This window comes from Simochromis diagramma, unplaced genomic scaffold, assembly GCF_900408965.1.
Source record: "Simochromis diagramma unplaced genomic scaffold, fSimDia1.1 OVJJ01000822.1, whole genome shotgun sequence".
NCBI lineage: Eukaryota > Metazoa > Chordata > Actinopteri > Cichliformes > Cichlidae > Simochromis > Simochromis diagramma.
Window position 1 is genome coordinate 596339 of NW_024387520.1, and position 19261 is coordinate 615599.

A 19261-nucleotide genomic window follows, 5' to 3' on the forward strand; every position below is an offset into this window, starting at 1 on the left:
GGCAATCTGCATTTGAAGTAACAAATAAACCGCATGACTAAGAAAGCCATGCCCCAGAGCTACTGCCTGCTCTTTGGGGGTTTGCTGTGTTATTACTTAATCTTAAATCCCCGGACTGCCCAGGGCAACCTGTGTCATTTTATTCTTTTAGTTTGTATTATGCTGTCACCTAAATGGGATCGTGATATATATGCACAATAAACAGGGCCACAGATAGAACCAAATAATCATTTTTTCCACCCACCATCACCAGTACAACAAGCATAAGCCTACGCTTTCACAATGTTATACAAATGTTTGTCCCCAGAGTCCGAATGGAATAAAGGGGAAAGGCTTGTAAAGCTGTGGCCTCTGTTTCCTGGAATAATATCCTACAGAAGGAGCGAGAGAATAGCTCTTTTGGTCAGTGTGACTGCTTTTGTAATGATCTGTTATTTATCTGTTATATGATTTGCATGTTTGTGTTCAACTGTGTGTACTGAATGTCAGGTGTATGTCTTTCTTTACTTGTCATATTGTTATGTGTTGTATTTAGTCAGGTCCCTCTTGGAAAATGCATGTCTTTCAGTACAGCAGGCCTCCTTTTAAAGTACAGAAACATTTATTCAGTTAATTTTCAGTCCATCTAGACTGAATATATCATCACAATGCCACCTTAAACGAACTGAGTTGGTTAAAACTAGTGTGTGTGTGTGTGTGGGGGGGGGGGCGTCAGACACATGTTCGAGCAAAAATCCAGTAACTGGAAGTGTGTTTGATGCTTCTGATGTGGTTCCTGATAACATCGCTTTACCACAAGATGGCAATGTTGTAGAAATGATCCTAATGTGGTGAAGCCATGAAAAACACATGGAGAAAAAAAAGGGACCAGAGCAAGGTTGTTGTTCTCAAATGCTTTTAATAATCATGTGTCAGAAAGAACAAACAAAACAAAAAGCAACCAAAAGCCAAACAAAATTACTTACAGTACTGACACTGTAAAAATAACACAACACAAGTGATGTATGTGATAAAAAACAGTAGCCCTTTTTATTTGAAAATGCACACAAACGAAATGATGAGAACTCATGCTACACGCAGTTGCTTTCTAGTTTATCTCTGCTACATATTTCTCTTTTTTTTCCAACTAGAAAAACAAACAAACAAACAAAAAATCTAACACAGCCATTTGGCCTGACTGAAGGGTTCAACAATACACCTTGGTAGAGTATCGTGAGCTTGTGCTCTCACATGCCGGTGAAAAACGACCACATTCACTCCACTCAGTTGCTCATTACAGCGTCAAAAAACCATGTATTACAAAAATTAAACACAGTATCACATTTTCACATCAGTGCAATTAAACCCTGACCCGTTGGCTCTACCAACAAAAGCATGCAACTCAATTAGTCTATGAATCAGTCGTGTATATACAATAGATCTGCTTGCTTTCAGTGCTGGCATATTCACATACCTCAGCCTAATGAAATGAAAAGAGTTGCTGTTAATTTCACGATATGACCAATTAGATAGTATTCACATATTGATACGGAAGCCACTGAGTTCTGCGTGTGTATTTCTGCTGGAGCGCAAGTGGATTACATTGACTGTGTGTGGCGAGGCATTTTTAATATAATAATGTGGCACATATAGTCAGTCTGGACATCCCTGTGTGTGTTTATTGCTCCTTTCTAATCCAGTGCTTCAACATCTGTCTGTTATCTTGTCGCGTCTGTCCTTTGCTTGCCTGAATGTCAACTATAAACCTGCCTCTCCCTCTCTCTCTCTCTCACACACACACACACAGACACACACGCACTCCACACACAGGTTCTTGTTTCAGGCTCCGGAGCCTCCTGCTGGTTCCCCATTCCCTGGATTTAATGTATTCATCAGAAACAGACACTGAGTGAGGGGAGGGAGCAGATTAAAGTCCTACAGTACATGATAAGGGACTGCAGCATTTTCTGCTGCAAGACAACCTTAAAACAGCCTTTCTGTGAACAAGCAGCTTTTACTGTCGGCCAAGATTCTAATAGAGGATGGGGGAGAGAACAAAAATGCAGGCTACTTCTCAGAATCTAAAATTAAACACCACCTAACCATATCTATCTATGTACTTTTTGAGATAACCTGCGCAGAAAATGAGCGCGCTCACTTTTTATCGTTTCCATCTTTTTGCCTGTCGGTCTCATGCACAAATCCCAATAAATCCAGTGATGTTAGATGTGAGCTTCTGCTTTTGACCTTACAGAGTGTGGCAAATTCAAAAGGAAGACTGGATGATATTGCTGCCTGTCCGCTTTGACTGTCACAAACACAGCTTCTGCCCTGTCAGGCCCAGCGACAGACCTTTCATATTGGGAAGCGCAGCCTGAAATGTTGACCTGTGATGTGAGAAACATATCTGTGCTATGCTTTTTGTATTGTTTGTCACCTGCTTTCTTTTTCCCATTTCCTTCCTTGTTTCTACACAGTTGACTAGGAAGTGGTTGGATGACCATGTGTGTAATTTGAGTGTCTTTTACAGCGCACGAGTCTAATAAACCTCATTAAGAAAAATCAGCTCAGTAAAGCAGGAGGCCACGGGGTTATTTTTCCCAGCCATTTTGATAGAAAGTCCTTCTCTCTGCTGCCGCTCCACTCCTGAGTTGGCAGGGGTGGAGGGAGCTCTGAGGGTCACATGATGGTGCAGCGATTCCTCTGTAGCGCCCCCTGCAAACGAATGGAGGTGTGGTTCTGGCGCATCCCCCGTGCCACAGCAATCCCCAGCAGCTCCTTGAAGAGCAGGACTACGTGCCAGTTAAACTTGGCAGAGCACTCCACATAACCGCACTTCCATGTCTTCTTCACCAGAACCGACACGGCCCTGCGAGGCATGAAGCGCTGACGCTGCAGATCTCTCTTGTTACCCACCACCAGGATTGGCACCTCGCTGCTGCTACCTTCCCTGCAGGAGTATGAGAAAAGAAGGTTGTGTTATTTATTTTTTTAAACCCAGCAAAGCCATCGTGTTGGTGTTTGTCACAGCTGTTGTCTCTGCATAGTTTTCCCTTCCTTCTGAGGTGTGTGGGGGTGGACTGGAGGATTAAAACTCACAGGCTCAAGGGGCCTCCCACCGCATGCTGCAGTGAGGGCTTTACAGCATTATTGAGTGGGAAAATGTACGGCAAGCCGGAGGGATGTGTTATAAAATTCTAACTCAGAAGCAAAATCAGAATACTTTATTAATCCCAATGGAATTTATGTGGTCACAGTTGCGCGAAGGCAGTAAAGAACAAGTTAAAGTACCAATAATAAATAATAAAATATATTACAAAACTACTCTAATATATAAATATCCCCGATATGTTACACTAACAACCTAGGCGCCCTTCTCATCATACTGACAGTTATCTTCTCTGTAGAGGACGTGCAGATTATTAAAGGTAAGACCTGCAAATATAAAGATTAGTCCTGCAGCACTAATGAAAAACATACAGCACCTCTTCAAGTCGACCACAATTAACCGTGATTAGTGATGGTTTAGAAGTGTTGAAATGAAAAGAAGTTTAGTGCAGCAGTGTGGGAAATTAAGCTGCAGGAGTTTAGAGTAAAATGAAATGTTGATGATAACAATAATATTAATTTTGCTGCTTATTTAGGAGGCAAGGTCATTGGGTTAATGATTTGTAATAATAATTTTAAAAAAGCCTTAGAATATAAACTATTTAGGAAAAGCTGTAACAACCGATGTTGAACTCAGAACATGTAGAAAAGACAAGTGTATAAACTGTTTAAACAGCTGCCTTAACAACTTAGCTCTTTCTCTCAGAACGAATGATGGCTTTTTTTGTATGACAAAGACTTTTGCATACTTTTGCATATTTGCACGTCTGCCTCGACAGATGGACAAAATGGCTCGCCGAAGAGAAGGCGATGCAGCCTGAGAGAGATGAGCGGTGCAATTTTCAAGCCCCGAGGCGAAGTTCTCAAAACTTGGGAGCTGAACAACCACACCGCAGCAATCATCTCACTTTTCTCCTTTTCACAGGTTGTGCTCACATAACAGCCTTAAAAATATCTCCTTGCATATCTGCTCGGGCTTGACTACTTGTGCACAATGAGGTGTACTGAATGTGGGAGGCGGTGTGCGTGCATCCCTTCATGAGAATGGGGGGGGTAGGAATGATGGAAGGACACAACACTGTCACAAGCCTCACTGAACTGAAGGTAGGCTCCTTGTTAGTGGGAACCAGAATAATAAAAGACTTCTGAGGAACATTTCAACAATAGACTTTTTTTTTTTCAACAGCTGACACACAGAGTAAAAAAAACTCCTCCAAAACTCGATTATTAATGATTCCTCTTACAGTATCTGCCCCCTTCTCCTCCCTTTCCTTTCCTTTCCTTTCCTTCTCCAGTCAGATGTTAGACTCTCCATGATTGCACATTTTCCCCTATTGTCTATTCCTCTCACATTCACCATTTCTTCCATAGTTGCTGGGGATAATGGGTTTCTGTCTTAGATCATAAACATTCGTGGTTACACGTTCAGAGCTGCGAGAAAGTGGGCATCAACTGTGGAGAGGCAGTTTGGTGTTGTACAACATGGCAAACAAATGAAGCCACCCAATGCACCTTTCTATATGTAAATATATGCATGCAGCTGACGACTGGAGAGCGAGGGATTTCTGGCCCCATATGCAGCAGGTGCAAAGCAAATCCAGAAAGCATTTACTGTATGTTATCTGTGGGCCTTCTGTGCACTAAATGTACGACTGTCCCATAGCCTTTAAATTACTAGTGTGGGTTTAGGCATCACACAAGAATCAAATGTCATCAGACAGTGAACTGTCATCACGACGAGCGCGCACGCTAAATTGAAAGATACCACCACAAGAAGCCTAAAAATCACTGTCACCATCATGTAATTGTACAGCTTTGTGACAGGCTGTGAAATTGTGTGCTGTCTTCAGACGGGTGACGGGATGATTTCATTACAAATCATCAGTGAAGGATAACAAGCTGTGTGTCAGCGGTTTAACAAAAAAAGCAGGATTGTTGTATTACATTTAGTTAAAAATGAAATGCAAATCATTCAAACTTATATTCAAATGAAAACAGCACAAAAACAACACATGAATTGTTGAAATAATTTTTTTTTTATTGAATTTGATTTCAGCAACATATTTTTTAAAAGGTTGAGACAGGAGCATGTTTAATACTTTGTTGCCTCTATCTTTCTATGCAGCCATGTTGCCGTAATACAAGTGGAATTTGGTTTCGCACTGTCTTTATGAAATAAACAAGGCCTTTCCTGAGAAACACCCCCTCTGGATGGCAGCACACGTTGCTCCAAAACGTGCATACGGAGCCTTCAAAGGTGTAAGTTACTTATGGCATGTGCACTAATGATCTTCTATACGATTACAGTATGGATGTTGGCTTTTTAAGCTGTGCACTGATAACAATCTGAATAGTCCAATCCTATGCATGACTCGACTACACTAGAATTTCTGTGAAAAACTAAACATCATTACTGCTTCCACTGGAATTAAGATGGTAAGAAACAACCAGGTGCTGCTAGTCAAATGTAGCTGTTTGTTAAGACAATGTCACAGTCTTTCCAGGAGCGTATGTCTGACCAATTTCACTCCAAGGTCAGACTGTGCAATGTTCAGGGAAACCTTGACAAATTCTAGTTAGTACAACCGTCAAGTGACACCTTGGGCTTGTTTTACCTTGCAATCAATGACTCAGTATTCAGTAGAAAAGTATTCTAGATGCAGTCTTCCAACAGCTAAAGCTTGCCTGGAATTGGGCCATGCAACAGGACAACGATCCCAAGCAAAGCAGCAAATTTACAACAGAATGTCTGAAAAAGAACAGAAACAAAGTTCTGCAATGTTCCAGGCAAAGCGTAGACCTCAACCTGATTGAACTGCTGTGGTAGACTCTTGACAGAGCTAATGCTAACAAACCTCAATGAACTGAAGCAAAGTTGTAAAGAAGAGTGGAGCTAAAGTTAAAAAAAAAGTCAAAGTGAGAGCCTGCTGGGCTCTGTATAAAAATCCCACAGAAAACTATTACTTTATGTTGTTGCTGCTAAAGGTGGCTCTACAAGCTAAAACTTTCTTTTCCACATTTTCACATGCTGGGCCTTTATTTTTTGGTATTTTGTACTTTGATGATAAAATCCCCCAAATGTGTTGTAATTTTTATGTTCTAAACATTATTCTTATGCATTTATTTGTTTTAAAAAAAAAAAGGGTGGTAAACCCACCGTCCTCTTAATTCTCAGTTCTGAAAGGCTCAGCCTCTGTGGGATGCTCTTTTATGTTACTGACCTGTTGCTAATTAACCTAATTAGCTCTGAGATGTTCCAACAGCTTTTTTTTTTTTTCAGCATTACGTAATATTTCTGGTCTTTTGTTGTCCCTGTCCTAGATTTTTTTTTTTAAATTAGAAAACAGTAATGCCTGTGAGTCTTGACAGCGTCATTGTGGTTCAGTTTTCAATTAAATATAGGGTTTAAAGCACGGGTGTCAAACACAAGGCCCAGGACGAAGAATTTCCAATGGAAAAAGATCCCCCCCCCCCCCCAAAAAAAAGATAAATGATTAATTTACAGGAAAATCTCTGTTTTGTAAATTAAAAAAAGCTTAATATTTTAAAATAAAACAAAACTTTAGCAAAACTTTAATATTTTAAAATAAAATAAAAATCGAAGGAGAGTCTGGTAAATTAACTACCACTAAACATTTTTCTGTAATTTCATACATTTATCATGTAGTTTCACTGGTCTGGCCCACTTAAGATCAAAGCAGGCTGTATGTATGTGATGCATGATGTCCAATGAGTTTGACAGTCCTGGTTTGAAGCTTTTGGACCATATGTTCAACATCTGCTTTGTCAGCAGAGAGTGTTTGTGACCATACCTGTTCTCTACTATCTGCTGTCGGATCATTTTGACGTATTCAAAGCTCTCCACGCAGCAGATGTCATACACCAGGATGTATGCGTTGGCATTACGAACACCTCTGCAGCGCAAATCCAGCCATTCCTGAAAGGACAGATATGTAGAGAAACACATAAATATACAAACATATGAGTACGTCCAAGACCCATTTTAGTCAAGCTTAAGAACTGACATGGTCTCTCGGGTATGCTGACGTATTAGATGGAAGACTTTGCAGATGTGTAAGGTTCCCAGGCAGTGTGTCCTAATGGCTTTGTCAAAGTCTGACATTTCCTCAAATGCCACGATGAGGTTATTTGTGGTTCTGAGTGAAATGGCTCATCGGCTCATGAATACGTTCTTGTGAAATTGGGTGCGGACATTAATTTCCCCTTCAGGACAAACTGATGACTTTGCCACCAGCGTCATCATCAAAGAGAAATTTCAATCCAATACTTTGATTCATGACAGATTAAAAGACTAACGATAATCCCATCAGCCTCGCTTAATTTTTTTTTCCTCTTTATGTAACAGAACTTTGCTCTGTCACAGTTTGCTTCCCTTTGCAGTTACAAAGTGCAGTGTATGGATTCCTCGAGCAGACATGGTTCTGGGAATCTTACAGCTTTGAACAAAGTCATAAAACACGATGACCCCGCAGTAAAACACTGCACGCTGTTCAAGGACAAAGACGGAGGCTGGGGAAAAGAAAACGCACAACCTTCTGTCAGGAGAGGAAAAAAGGGAACGTGGTGCTCTGATGTGGCAAAAAAGCAACATTTTGTTCATGCTAATGGTTTTCAAAGCATAATTCAAAATGTAATCAAAGCACACAGTGCACGTGGGTCTATTTGCACCTTACTGAGGGCCATTAGTTTTAATAGAAACGTGAGGAACCATCCCTCTATCCAAATGTGTATCACTGGGCTCACCACTGCTGACCTGCTGCCTGTAACAGCATGAAATTAATGTATAAACATTTGATCTGATAAAAGAGGGAGAGGCAAATAGAGGAAGTTCAGGGGCTGGGGAAAAAAGATATACTGAGGGAAGGAAATGAGAACACAAACGCAGGCCTGGGAGAATGTTGAAAAGATGAAAAAGGCAACAGCGGATCAAGGGATGAGCAGACATAACCTCTGGTGTTCCTACACACTGCTAATGAAGGGCCTAGACTCTGTGAGACTGCCTCAGTTCAGTTCAGTGAAACATAATTCAATCCAATTTAATATAATTTAACAGACAAACACTGGAAATTAACTTTGCAATAAACAGGGTCGTTCTTATTAGATGCAGACTGCTGTAATGCACAAACGGTATTGCACTTTAGACAACGGTGTGATGAGGATCTTTCAAATGTAGTCTAACATCTGGGGAAATACAGTTTAGTAGCTGGGGATGAGAATGACTAATAATGACTATGAAGCTGGAACTAGAAACTGCTTAGCTTGGCTTAACATGAATGCTGGAAGCGTGGAAAGCTGGGCTCTGTATAAAAACCCAAATCTGTTTTCTGCCACATTTGGAGCTCACCGGTCAACACATTACATTCAGGTTTATTATATTCCTTTAAATGAAATGAAAAGCGGCACAGGTTGTGATCTTAAAAGGGGCTTGTGTGGCCCAAGACCTCTTTTCTTGTGATCACTTTGAAGTTTCTGGTGTTGTGCCAAAAGATGGTCACCCACATTTAAGCTGTTGTAAATGACTTGTCGGCCTATAATCTGTGAAGCACATGTCAAACCAATGTCATCAAATCATTCTGAGCCACAAATAATGTTCCTGTCACAAGGTAGAAAGTGAGTTTTATATATCCTTTCTTTATCCAGCTAAAAAGTGTCATTGATGTTAAAAATATATAACTTTTAAAGAGTGATATGAAGTAGGTAAAATAATGTCATAAAGATAATTTTATATATAACCCTTTAATAAATTCTGTTGACTAAAGTCTATTTACCAATATAAGCAAAGATATACATTTGGAAAAATGAATATAAACATCGGAAATCAGTTTTGGCACATTCACCAGCAAAGATTTTCAGGAAGTTGGATTTGTCTCATGCTTGGAAAGTACCGGCATATTTCCCAAAGCTCAAAAGTGTCATCAGGTAGTGCAATGATATCAGCTTCCGGCTATTTGGATTATTGGTGTCATCTTTGAACAACAACTGAATTTTAAAACTCATCCAACCTTGTTTCCTTCACCTCAGAAATGTGGCAAAAGTCAAACCTTTACGGATGATCTGATATCGTCGTGTTGGTGTCGTTGCAAGTGACCAATCACATTGTTGTGACGTTATTCTTTGGCGCGCCAAGCCATTCGTGCATTTATGAAATCCCAATGTTGCAAGGACAATATCAATTCTGCTTAGCGTTTATTAAAGGGTTAGGGTCAGGGTCTGGGTCCGTTGATCGGCGGACAGAGGCGGTTTCTCGCAGCTTAAGTACAGTTTTTTTGTTTTACGGCGTTTTTTCCTGAAGTCGCAAAAGTATGACGCCACAACATTCTGATTGGTCACTTGCAATGTTGATCCTGGAACAACATTTACTATGTTGATCTGGGAACAACACCAACACGACCATATCAGATCGTGCAACCTTTACTGTCATTCAGTCCTCTGGATCTTTTACTACACAGTTTACTTTTCTAACCCACTTTTCACTCTTCCCTGCATCTGACCTGCTCTGACCTCTGGCATCGACAAGAGATTTTCACCCAGAGACTTGCAGCTTATTGGGTAGTTTCTCTTTTTTGACCATTCTCTGTAAGCCCCAGAGATCCCAGTAGATCAGTATTTTCTGAGATACTCAAACTACCCTGACAGCAACAACCATGCCACGTTCAAAGTCACTTCAATCACCTTTCTTCCCCATCCGACGCTCGCTTTGAACATGTTTTCATGCATAGACACACTTCCATGTGATTGGCCGATAGAGATTTGAGAGCGCTTGAAAAGGTATACCTAATGAAATGGCCAGTGAGTTTATATTATGTTGTTAAGATCACTGATTTAACCTTGGAACATTTCCACAGACTCAGTGTAGATTTACTTCACACAGTGGCTGCTGTTCGATTTGCTCCTCCTGAGCTCTTTTTTAAAACAGTTTTTTTTAAATCCCTGTGAACACATTTTTAAAAGAATTTACACACAAATCAATTTCCCCATGTGATCACTGCCTCTCCTGAAGCTGTTTATTATGTTATGCTGCAATGATTTTCAGTGAAATTCCGCTCTGATGTATTTGATGCTTTTTGACTGATGCACCTGAACCTCGGGGCTCTGATGATGATTTGGCTGCTTTGGAGCCGTGCTTGTTGTGCCCATATTGCTTTGAAAGCTCACATATCAAAGTGCTGATTGTCAGGCCCCATTTCAATTTGCATGCTTATAATTAGCATGCAATCTAATGTGACCCCGTAGTGGAGCAGTGCAATGTTGATGGATTTGCTACAGTATTTTGTACAGCGTTAAGTCATTTTTTCCGTGTGGTGTTTACTCTACACTTTTTCCAGCACTTACACAGCTTGTGTAACCTAAAATAGAAACGTGAATAGAAAAAAAAAATAATTACACTGCTGTCAAGGTTTGGGGGGGGATTTGCATCCAAATTAAACATGCTGTCCAGCTAATCTGTACAATGAAGATGAACTGATAATTTGTGACAGGTGAGGCTGAGGGAACAGGCGAGGATCAGCCTAACTTGTAATGATAAAACGCAGTGAGGGACGCTTTGCCTCTATTCATTTTGGAGGGGGTGTTTGTGTCAAGGAGCAGAAACAGCCTCACAGATCAGCAGGAAGATAATGAAGCCAATCAGGCGCGGAGATGGCAATAAGATCACTGCCATCAAAAGTAAAAAGCGTAAGTGGGACGATGTGTTGTGAAAACTGCTGTAAAGTGCAGTTTTCTCTGGTCTTTCACAGTGTTTTCAGCAAGAGTGGGTTTTTTTCTTTATGATTTCTAATTTCTTCCATCAATTCATTTTCTTCCAGGAGTCTATCCTAAAGTGTCCAGTACAGCTCCAGTGCAAGATTTGTTGTGTTTCCCGAACAAACCAGAGATGTTCGCTGTCATCACAGCTCATGATAACTGAGGCAGCTGACGACGTAAGGCGCGCACGGTGGCTTGTGGTTGCAGCCTCACATCCCGCGGGGCTAAAAATAGCAACTTGTGTTTTCATCTCGTATCTCTTTGTCGTCCAAGTCCTGTTTTTAAATGTGGAGGAGGAGCCGGCACAGAAGCAGCAATACTACTTCTCCAAACCCCAAACACGAGGCCCAGGCCAAAACAGAGCAGTAAAGAAAAGGCAGCGCACTGATACGCGGGCATGTTTATTTGTGTGTGCTCGCCGGGATGTGAGAACGTGCTTGCGGGAGCGTGACTGTGAAGTGTGGTGCCACTGTCTGTGTCCTCCAGTCGGTCGCCTTACCACAGCGTGGAAAAAGAGCAGCTCGTCCTTTGCTCCTCAAGACCCAAACAGAGCGTGTTTCCCTGACAACTGCAGGGCCGTGGTCAGTTTTCAGCAGGCTATGGCAAAGCCGCCATGACTCTGATATTAGTGGAGGCAGCTTGAACGTAATGAGTGGTTGCGATGGATCAATACTCCATCCAGTGCAGGAGGGCGGCCGGTGTAACCTGGCTGGGGCCAATGCTGAGCTATTACAGATATGTCAAACACAGGTCACGCTGGTTGAGTTGGAATTAAAATCCATTACATCCCTTAGGGATGGAAGTCCCTTTTTCAAAGTAATGACCTGGACCAGCAAAACCATTTATTGCCCTTTGTTGTAAGTCTCCAGTGTTCAGGTGACAAGGAGACTCTGGCTGATGCTGGCGAGGGGTCAAAAATGGAAATTCTCAAGAATTAGACTGGATTGGGAAACTGAGAGATATGTAACGTTGCTCTATGTCTTTCTTGTCCTTACAGATATCCTTGCATGTTTGCTGCCAGAGAGTTAGATGAGAAGATTGCCTACTTTGTTAAATACTAATAAGATAAAGCCAGGAGCTGGAAGCTTAACATCAAGACCAATTGCTGGGTCTGACCCGAGGCACAACCTCCATGGCTGAAAAATGAAACCAGTTGAAGTGCACCTTGAAGTACAGTTACTTGAAGGCCCACTGAGGCGGCCTCGAAAAGCAAGTTAATCTGCTTAGACTCACAATTTAAAGGCCTAACTGTCAATGGAAATATGAATACAATTTTAAATAAAATGGTTTACAGTCTCAGTAGCTGATGTTTCACATCCTTTGGGGTGACTGTGTCTCAGGAGGTGGAGCAGGTTATCTACTAATCAAGAGGTCAGTGGTTCGATTTCCTCACGCATCGGAGAGCAACTCAGCTCCAGCTACTTGCCCAATGATTCTTAGGCATGCAGCCAGGTATGGAGTCGCCAACCTTTCCAAATCTTCCAGAGCTACAAACACCACCACCACCCCTAGTGTGAATGTTTAACTAGCTCTCATTGCACTTGCATGAATGAGGCTTGTAGTAAGAAAGCGCTTTGAGCGAAAAAGTGCTACATTAGTACAGGTTCATAATAAGTGTACCAGAGGTGATTTTTAATATAACTCACCAACTGTGTTGTTATTACCACTTGAACTTTGCATTTTTACAGGAATAGTTGAATGAGAGGGGGAAACACCAACTGGTTGTTAGCTAGCTGTCTAGTATGCTAGGCTACTTCTAATTCAAATCACTGATCTAGAACAAATAACATGGCTTGCGAGTACTTAACAATTAATTAAATCTAACTGTACTAAGAGCCCATTCAAGGAATCTTTGCTTCAGCTTTGTTGAGTGAAATGTCAGCATTTTATTCAGATTTGACTTGGCAGTAATTAGCACTGAGGATGAGGGTGTGTTTTGCTGATCAAGCTTGTTAGAGTCATCTCTACAAGGCTTGTCTGGTCCATATTTTGTTGGGCACAGTTTTACACTACTGTACACAACCATAATGGATTTAATTTTATTCTTATATAAGTGCAAATACAAGGGTTTCCAACTTGTTTAATTCTTTGCAGCCTGAAGTCTGGAACCCATGGACATCAGGAAATGCTGTCTTTCTTTGCTTGAGATGCAGGGCCTTTTTTACAGCTGCCTTTGGCTGCTGCTCGTGTGTGAGTATCTCTGCTCTGAGTTTTGTATTTAATACCTGAAAAGCTGGCCTGAGATCAGGTGAAGACTTGCCATTCAAGGATATCTCATTTCTTTGCTTTGACAAACTCTCGGTTGCTTTTACAGTTTGCTTTGGGTCATTTTCCGTTTGTGCTGTGAAACTCTGCCCGATGGGTTTTGTAGCATCTGTCTGAATCTGAGCAGAGAGTGTAGCCCCGTACACTTCACAGTCAATCCTGCAGCTTCACTCAGCGATCACATCACCAACAAAGTGTCCTGGTTCCCCTGCCAGGCATATGTTTCTACGTGGTATCCTTTGGATCAATTTTAAAAAGATAAGTCTTTAACTGCTTCTTAAAAAAAATGACTGAGTCCACAGATCTCAAACTCAATGGCAGAGAGTTCCAGAGTCTGGGAGCCACAGATACAAACGCTCTGTCACCTTTAGTTTTTAACCTTGTATGCCGGACAGCCAGCAGGCCTTGGTCACAAGACCTCAAGACCTTTTTTCCTTCTATTATGTTAGTACAGGTTAATCTTGGTTTCATCTTTTATCATCTAGATGTTTTCTGTCAAACTCTAATCCGGCCTTCCTGTTCCTCAGTGTAACTGTGTGAACTTTATTGTAAATTCTCTGTATTTCCATTCATGAAGGTGTTTCTTGATTGTAGTCCTCGATAACAATACTCCTACCTCCTTAAGAGTATCCTTAATTTTGTTAGGTGCTATAAAGTTGTTTCTTTAGCCATGGAAATAATTCTGCAATCATCCTCTGTGTTTTTTCTGAGCATTTATTATTTTTTAATGGCATAAAAGATTGCTGATTTAGCCGATCCTGGAGTTTTGCTCTCTCTCTGAGAGGATAATTTTGCTGTTTCAGTGACGATGTCTTTCACTTGCACCGACATCTATTTGAGACTCGTATTTAAAATTTCGGTGAAAAGCTACGAAATACAAATTCAACACTTCAGATATTCTATCTGCTTCATTTATTATGAAATAACAAGTGAACGTGCCTCACCCGGCCATGAAACCGCTCGTCAATCAAATGTAGAACTAACTGTGAGCCACTGAAAATGAGGGACTGTGTATAAACCGTAACTGCTGAACTGTTAATGCAACATTTTCGTTAAACCCTTTGAATTAAGGCTAAAAGTCTGCACTTCTATCACCTCTGGATGTTTCATTTAAAATCAACTGTGAAGGTGTGCACAGGGAAAAGTACAAAAACTGTGCCTTTGCAGATAGTATAATGATATTTGTGTATATATCAGCAAAAAAAGATGAAATGCAATTAAAAATGAATGATCCACTATGATTATTATACATTTGTGCTCAGTTTCACTTCCAGATCCTGTCAGCACTTAACTCTTCACCGATATGTGCACTTCACAGACGCACATATCTTTCTTGCTGCATCTGCAAGCGTGAAATACGATAGTTTCCCCGCTGTTATATATGAAAGTATTGACAGAGATAGCTGAGAAAAATGCCCAGAGAGAGCAGGAGACGGAGCATTTTGTGTGGGAGGAAGTCATGGAGATACATTATGGCAAGAACAAAAAGGGAAAAGAAGAGAAAGTGAAAAGAAAAGAACAAGAAAAAATCATGCTGAATCTTCTGTCACGCTTAAATCCATCTGTCATCACATCGTATTGACACACCAGGACAGATGCTCTCTCAATGCAATACTCTCAGAAACAGACACACACACCACAAAGCAAACAAATCATTACACCAACCCAGCTTCACGGGAAAAATGATACAAATCTTGCCTCTTTCCAGCATTAAAAAAAGATTTTTTAATGTCTCTGTATGTTGTTGAAATGAGGTCACAAGTCGCCTGCTAGAACGCCACTGCTGTTCTTATAAAATAATCCGAACTGATGAGAAATTGCCGGGCTACATCAGCGCGGAGGCGTACTGACTCACTCTATTCTGCAGCTTATTCATCACAAATTTTATAGGACAATATAAAACCTCATTTGGTCACCCCGGCTTCAACGGTGTCCATTAAACTTTCTAATTGACCAAAACAAATTCCCGCTCTCTCCCTCCCCTCTCTCCTTTGTTCCTCTCTTATTCCCCGACTGTATTCTAACAGTGAAGTGTGCTTTTATTTAATTTGCTGTCTTCACCAAGTAAAATTCAATCAGGATTCTTTGTGCTGGCTCAACTCACTCCTCATTACATCCAACTGCCCCTGATCCACGTTACATTTCTGTAGTCGCGGGGTTAAACGCAGATGAGGGCAGTGACTCGAAAATGCCCCGTGTCTCTCGCTGTGAATAGAGGATGAAGCACCAGAGGAAGCAAGAACGAGCGAGACAAAGCACAGCGGGCCTTCCAGGTGTTGTTCCTTAGCAAATGAGTAACCGTAAATCTGTCAGATGGAAATGTTGTGGCAGCACTCACCTAATGGATTTCTCTGCTGGTATACCTTCGACAAAGAGCCTGCACCACCACTCTGACATTAGCATGAAATGTTTAACCAAAGACAATCAAATGAGGAGGAAACCCCTCAAGTGTGACTCAACCTTTGAGACACTTGAACTCATGAGATGCACCTCGTCCCCTGTTCCTGCAGCTGCTCCTGCTTATTGCTTAATGGGGGTTCAAAGCACTTTAGCTGGAAAAAAGGAAACTCAGTGCCTTCCCAGCAGGAATCTGTAGCGTAAGCAGTCTGCAGAACTCTTAACACCTTCCAATAAAATGTTAAATCTAGTAGGGAAGCTTTGTATAACTCCGACAAGATGATTTGTCTGCCCTGTCAGATGTTTTCTGTGTTAACGCCGCAGCTTTGTGAGCGCACAGAAAACCAGCACTTTGGGAGGTCTCTCTTTCTCGTTGTGCTTTTGTTGTCTCCTGCTTGGCTTGATCTCATTTTCTCAGTGGCACTTTCGCCGGCGGTAGATAACCGCAGCTGTTCTTGGGAGGCCTATCTGTGACACCGACAGGGAGGGAAGGAGAGAAACAGTCAGCAGCAGCAAATCAATGGCTTTGCTGTGGTGACCTTGGAGATTTCGGTCTTTCCAATGAGGTCACAGTGGACAGGAGTCAAACACGTGCCTCGCGTCAGCAGAGACTTGCAGTGGGATGCGCCGTTTCAAGCTCCGCACACATGCATACGAAGAGAGGGACGCATTATATTCAGCAACTTAATGGGCTGGGAAAAATGACAAAGAGGACTTTAACAAGGGGATCATTTGTCTCGAGGGATAGAGTCACATTTTTAAGGCGATATTAAAGCAGTTCTCACATGCTCATGTGTAGATTGGAAGGATTTCAGCTGCTGTAACAGATCCTACTCTCCACATTTGGCCACTAAGAGGGAAGGGAAAGCGGAGAGCTGATGTCTTTCCAATAAAGAGAGGATTTAATGCGATTTCACTCTAAGGGCCAAAATACGCACTTCTCATTCCATGTAAAAAAACAACTAAAACAATGCTTAATACGTCTGATTCACACAAGGTAAGCGGAATAATAACACAAAGAGGATTTAAAAGATTATCCCCTAGACTGATTCAGACAGTTGAAGCCTCACAAAAATGTATTTTTTTACACAAAATCAGGGCTGTAGAGTTCGTCGCCCATCACTTAGTTTGGCACTGCATGATAAGCACCTCTGTGTTTTCTTGAGCTCCCCTCTACTCTCATCTCTTCTTGTTCACATGATACTACTGGACAGAGGCAGCCCTGGCCGTGTTTAGAGGAGGCTGAAGAAGCAGGTGAAGCAGCTCTCCCACATCCTTGGTTCTGGTTTTTTGTTCTTATTTTTTACTGGCTGTGTTTTTGAAAACAGAGGTTCAGAAGTCTGTGGTGTTTTGAAGCCTCTGTGGGTCTCCTCCTTGGTTGTGACTGTTTAACAAAGGATCTGTAAGGCGGGAGGGTGAAAAAAGTTAGAGGATCTAATAATGCTTTCAGTATGGCCACATGAGGACTGTTTCGAGAACCTTCGATTCTTGTCAAGAAATAAAGAAAACCAAAAATCTGCTCCAAAAAAGTGACTGCAAAGCCGCAGCATTCACAGTGCTTTTTCATCTTGCTATGATCCTGCGACCAGATGTGCCTCCATCTAATGAGGGGTGGCATCTGACCTGTGGTCAGGAATAAAAGGGCAGTCTGCTCTATTTTTAAAAAGGGAGTTTTAACCAGGTGCTGTGGCCATGCCTGAAGCACAATGCTGCAGAATCAACACAAATATCAGCAGCAGCACTGCTGTTTCTTAGAAGTGTGTAGAAGACATGTTATGATTAACACATAACAATATGCAAACTTGCAATATGCAAGTTTGCATATTGCAAGTTTGCATATTGTCTTCATAAACGCGCTGAAAGACAGAGACAAAGAGAGTTTAAAAACGCCAAAGTGAAGCTCTTAGGCTTTAAGTCAGCCAGGTCTCCATAGCAACTAGTAGACTAGGGACATCTGATACTGAAAGAGAAATAAATAAAATTGGTGTTTTTGCCTTTGAGGGATGTTAGCGGCTGTGAACAGACGGGCACTTGTAAGATTAAGCAGTGATTAAATAAATGAGAAGCGGGTTCAATCAGAGAATGGACCCCCTCCTCTCTAAGCTTGTCTAAATCCTCCTCTGATAAAGTTCCCGAGACAGAGACGTGATACCTGACTGGAGCTTGATGGAAAAGAGGAGATCGGCGGGACGTCCAAAATCTTCAGCTCGTACATGTTCCCGTTCAGTATGACGGAGGGTCTGTACACATATCTGGTCCTGGTCGGCGTGTACACCTCCGAGAAGTCGTTATAGATGAACTGGCGGATTATAGAAGTTTTCCCCACTCCGGGAGCACCGATCACTGCGATACTCAGCGTCTCCACCATTCCTGGAGCCCGAGTTCAGCACCATGGACAGCGGCGACAACAACGGCAGATGTGGTAGTCCAGAAACACAGCTGGCCGCCGCTTTTTAAAAAATAAATCTTTGTCTTTTTTCTTTTCTTTTTTTTCTTGCTGTTTCTCTGGTGGAATTCAACCCACCCGCCGCCGCTGCCCCTTTAACCAGCACCCACTAAATCACCTTAACTGCGTTCAATCAGCTGCGTTCAATAGAAGAGTCGGTGGGAGAATAGAGCACCCACCCGTCGAGCAGAGCGGGGAAACTTTTATCTCCAAGACACGCAGATGGTCAAAAATACAGCTCAGCCACCAATAGATGGGCTCTTCGCCGCCTCTGTGAGCCAACGCAAGGAGAGAAACTCTTGGTTTTCAGGGGACACCCCAGGCAACCTCGTCCCCGGAGAGGAAGCATAAAAGTCCGCCCTTGCCGCCTCCACATGGACATAATCCTGCCAAGGCTGGGCTCCGATGACCTTGTCCAAACGCACAGCTCTCAGTGTCTTCGTTGATTATCTCCTCCGCACCTCTCACTCATCCCCAGCGATGCACCACCGCGCTCCTCCATCACAATGAGGACGGGCGCGCAGCCGCTCGTCTCATAAGCTTTCCACGTGTTCCCGCATAATACGCGATCCCCATAATCTTCTGGTTTTCGATAACACAACGATCGATTTAAGACAGGAGAGGCAACTCGCACAGAAAACAGCGGCGCGTATTCTGTAAAGGCATCTGGAGTCTTAAGGAGCGCTGCGTGTCTGCCGTTGGAAAGACAGGAGCTCTCCACCTCCCCCCCTCTCCCCCCCCTCTCTCTCCCCCCCCTCTCTCTCCATCATCATTTGCAATATCCACTGCCCCGCTCGTCCAATAGGATCACGTAGTGCACAAGGCGTGCGAAAGCTTTGAGCTCCCATACGCCGCAAACAAATAGCTGTGGAAGAGGCCACACACTATACATCATCTCCGCGCCAGGGTCACGGAGAGGCGGCGCAGGACTGAACATCATACCTGTGAGGTGACTTATGACCGGACAGGGTCCCGGGGCACGCGAGGGGGTGTGTGTTCGAATCAATCACGGCTGACAGCGGAGCACCACAGACAAAGCTGAGCAATAAACGCAATTCAGTTTATGGTTCCTCAGAATAACTGAGATGAGCTCCAGAGAAGTGTGAGACTGTTCTGTGAAAGGGTTGCATGTTTTATGTCTGTGAAGGTTCTCACTCATCCAGGTCATCGTAGTCTAAGGAGCTTGGAAAGAAAAGCGTCTGGACTTCTTTGAGTTGCTTGAAGACGTTTCACCTCTGCACCTCAAGTTTGCATGTTTTAGTTCACACCTCTGCAGATTAGTTCTTATTATTAACAAGAACA

The 19261-nt window shown here is 42.4% G+C and overlaps 1 protein-coding gene and 1 long non-coding RNA gene across 2 annotated transcripts; one reads left to right on the forward strand and one right to left on the reverse strand.

Annotated features, from left to right (window-relative positions):
* Nucleotides 1-1327: 1327 nt before the first annotated feature.
* On the reverse strand, nucleotides 1328-18674 carry rasl10a (RAS-like, family 10, member A). Its single transcript, XM_040019265.1, has 3 exons — nucleotides 17666-18674; nucleotides 6900-7024; nucleotides 1328-2929 (listed from the first exon to the last, which is right to left on the reverse strand). Exons 1-3 carry the CDS (start codon nucleotides 17879-17881, stop codon nucleotides 2659-2661), a joined length of 612 nt encoding a protein of 203 aa, XP_039875199.1. The 5' UTR covers nucleotides 17882-18674; the 3' UTR covers nucleotides 1328-2658.
* On the forward strand, nucleotides 9390-11989 carry LOC120726034. Its single transcript, XR_005694273.1, has 2 exons — nucleotides 9390-10782; nucleotides 11849-11989. It is a non-coding gene; the product is annotated as an uncharacterized LOC120726034 (long non-coding RNA).
* Nucleotides 18675-19261: the final 587 nt, after the last annotated feature.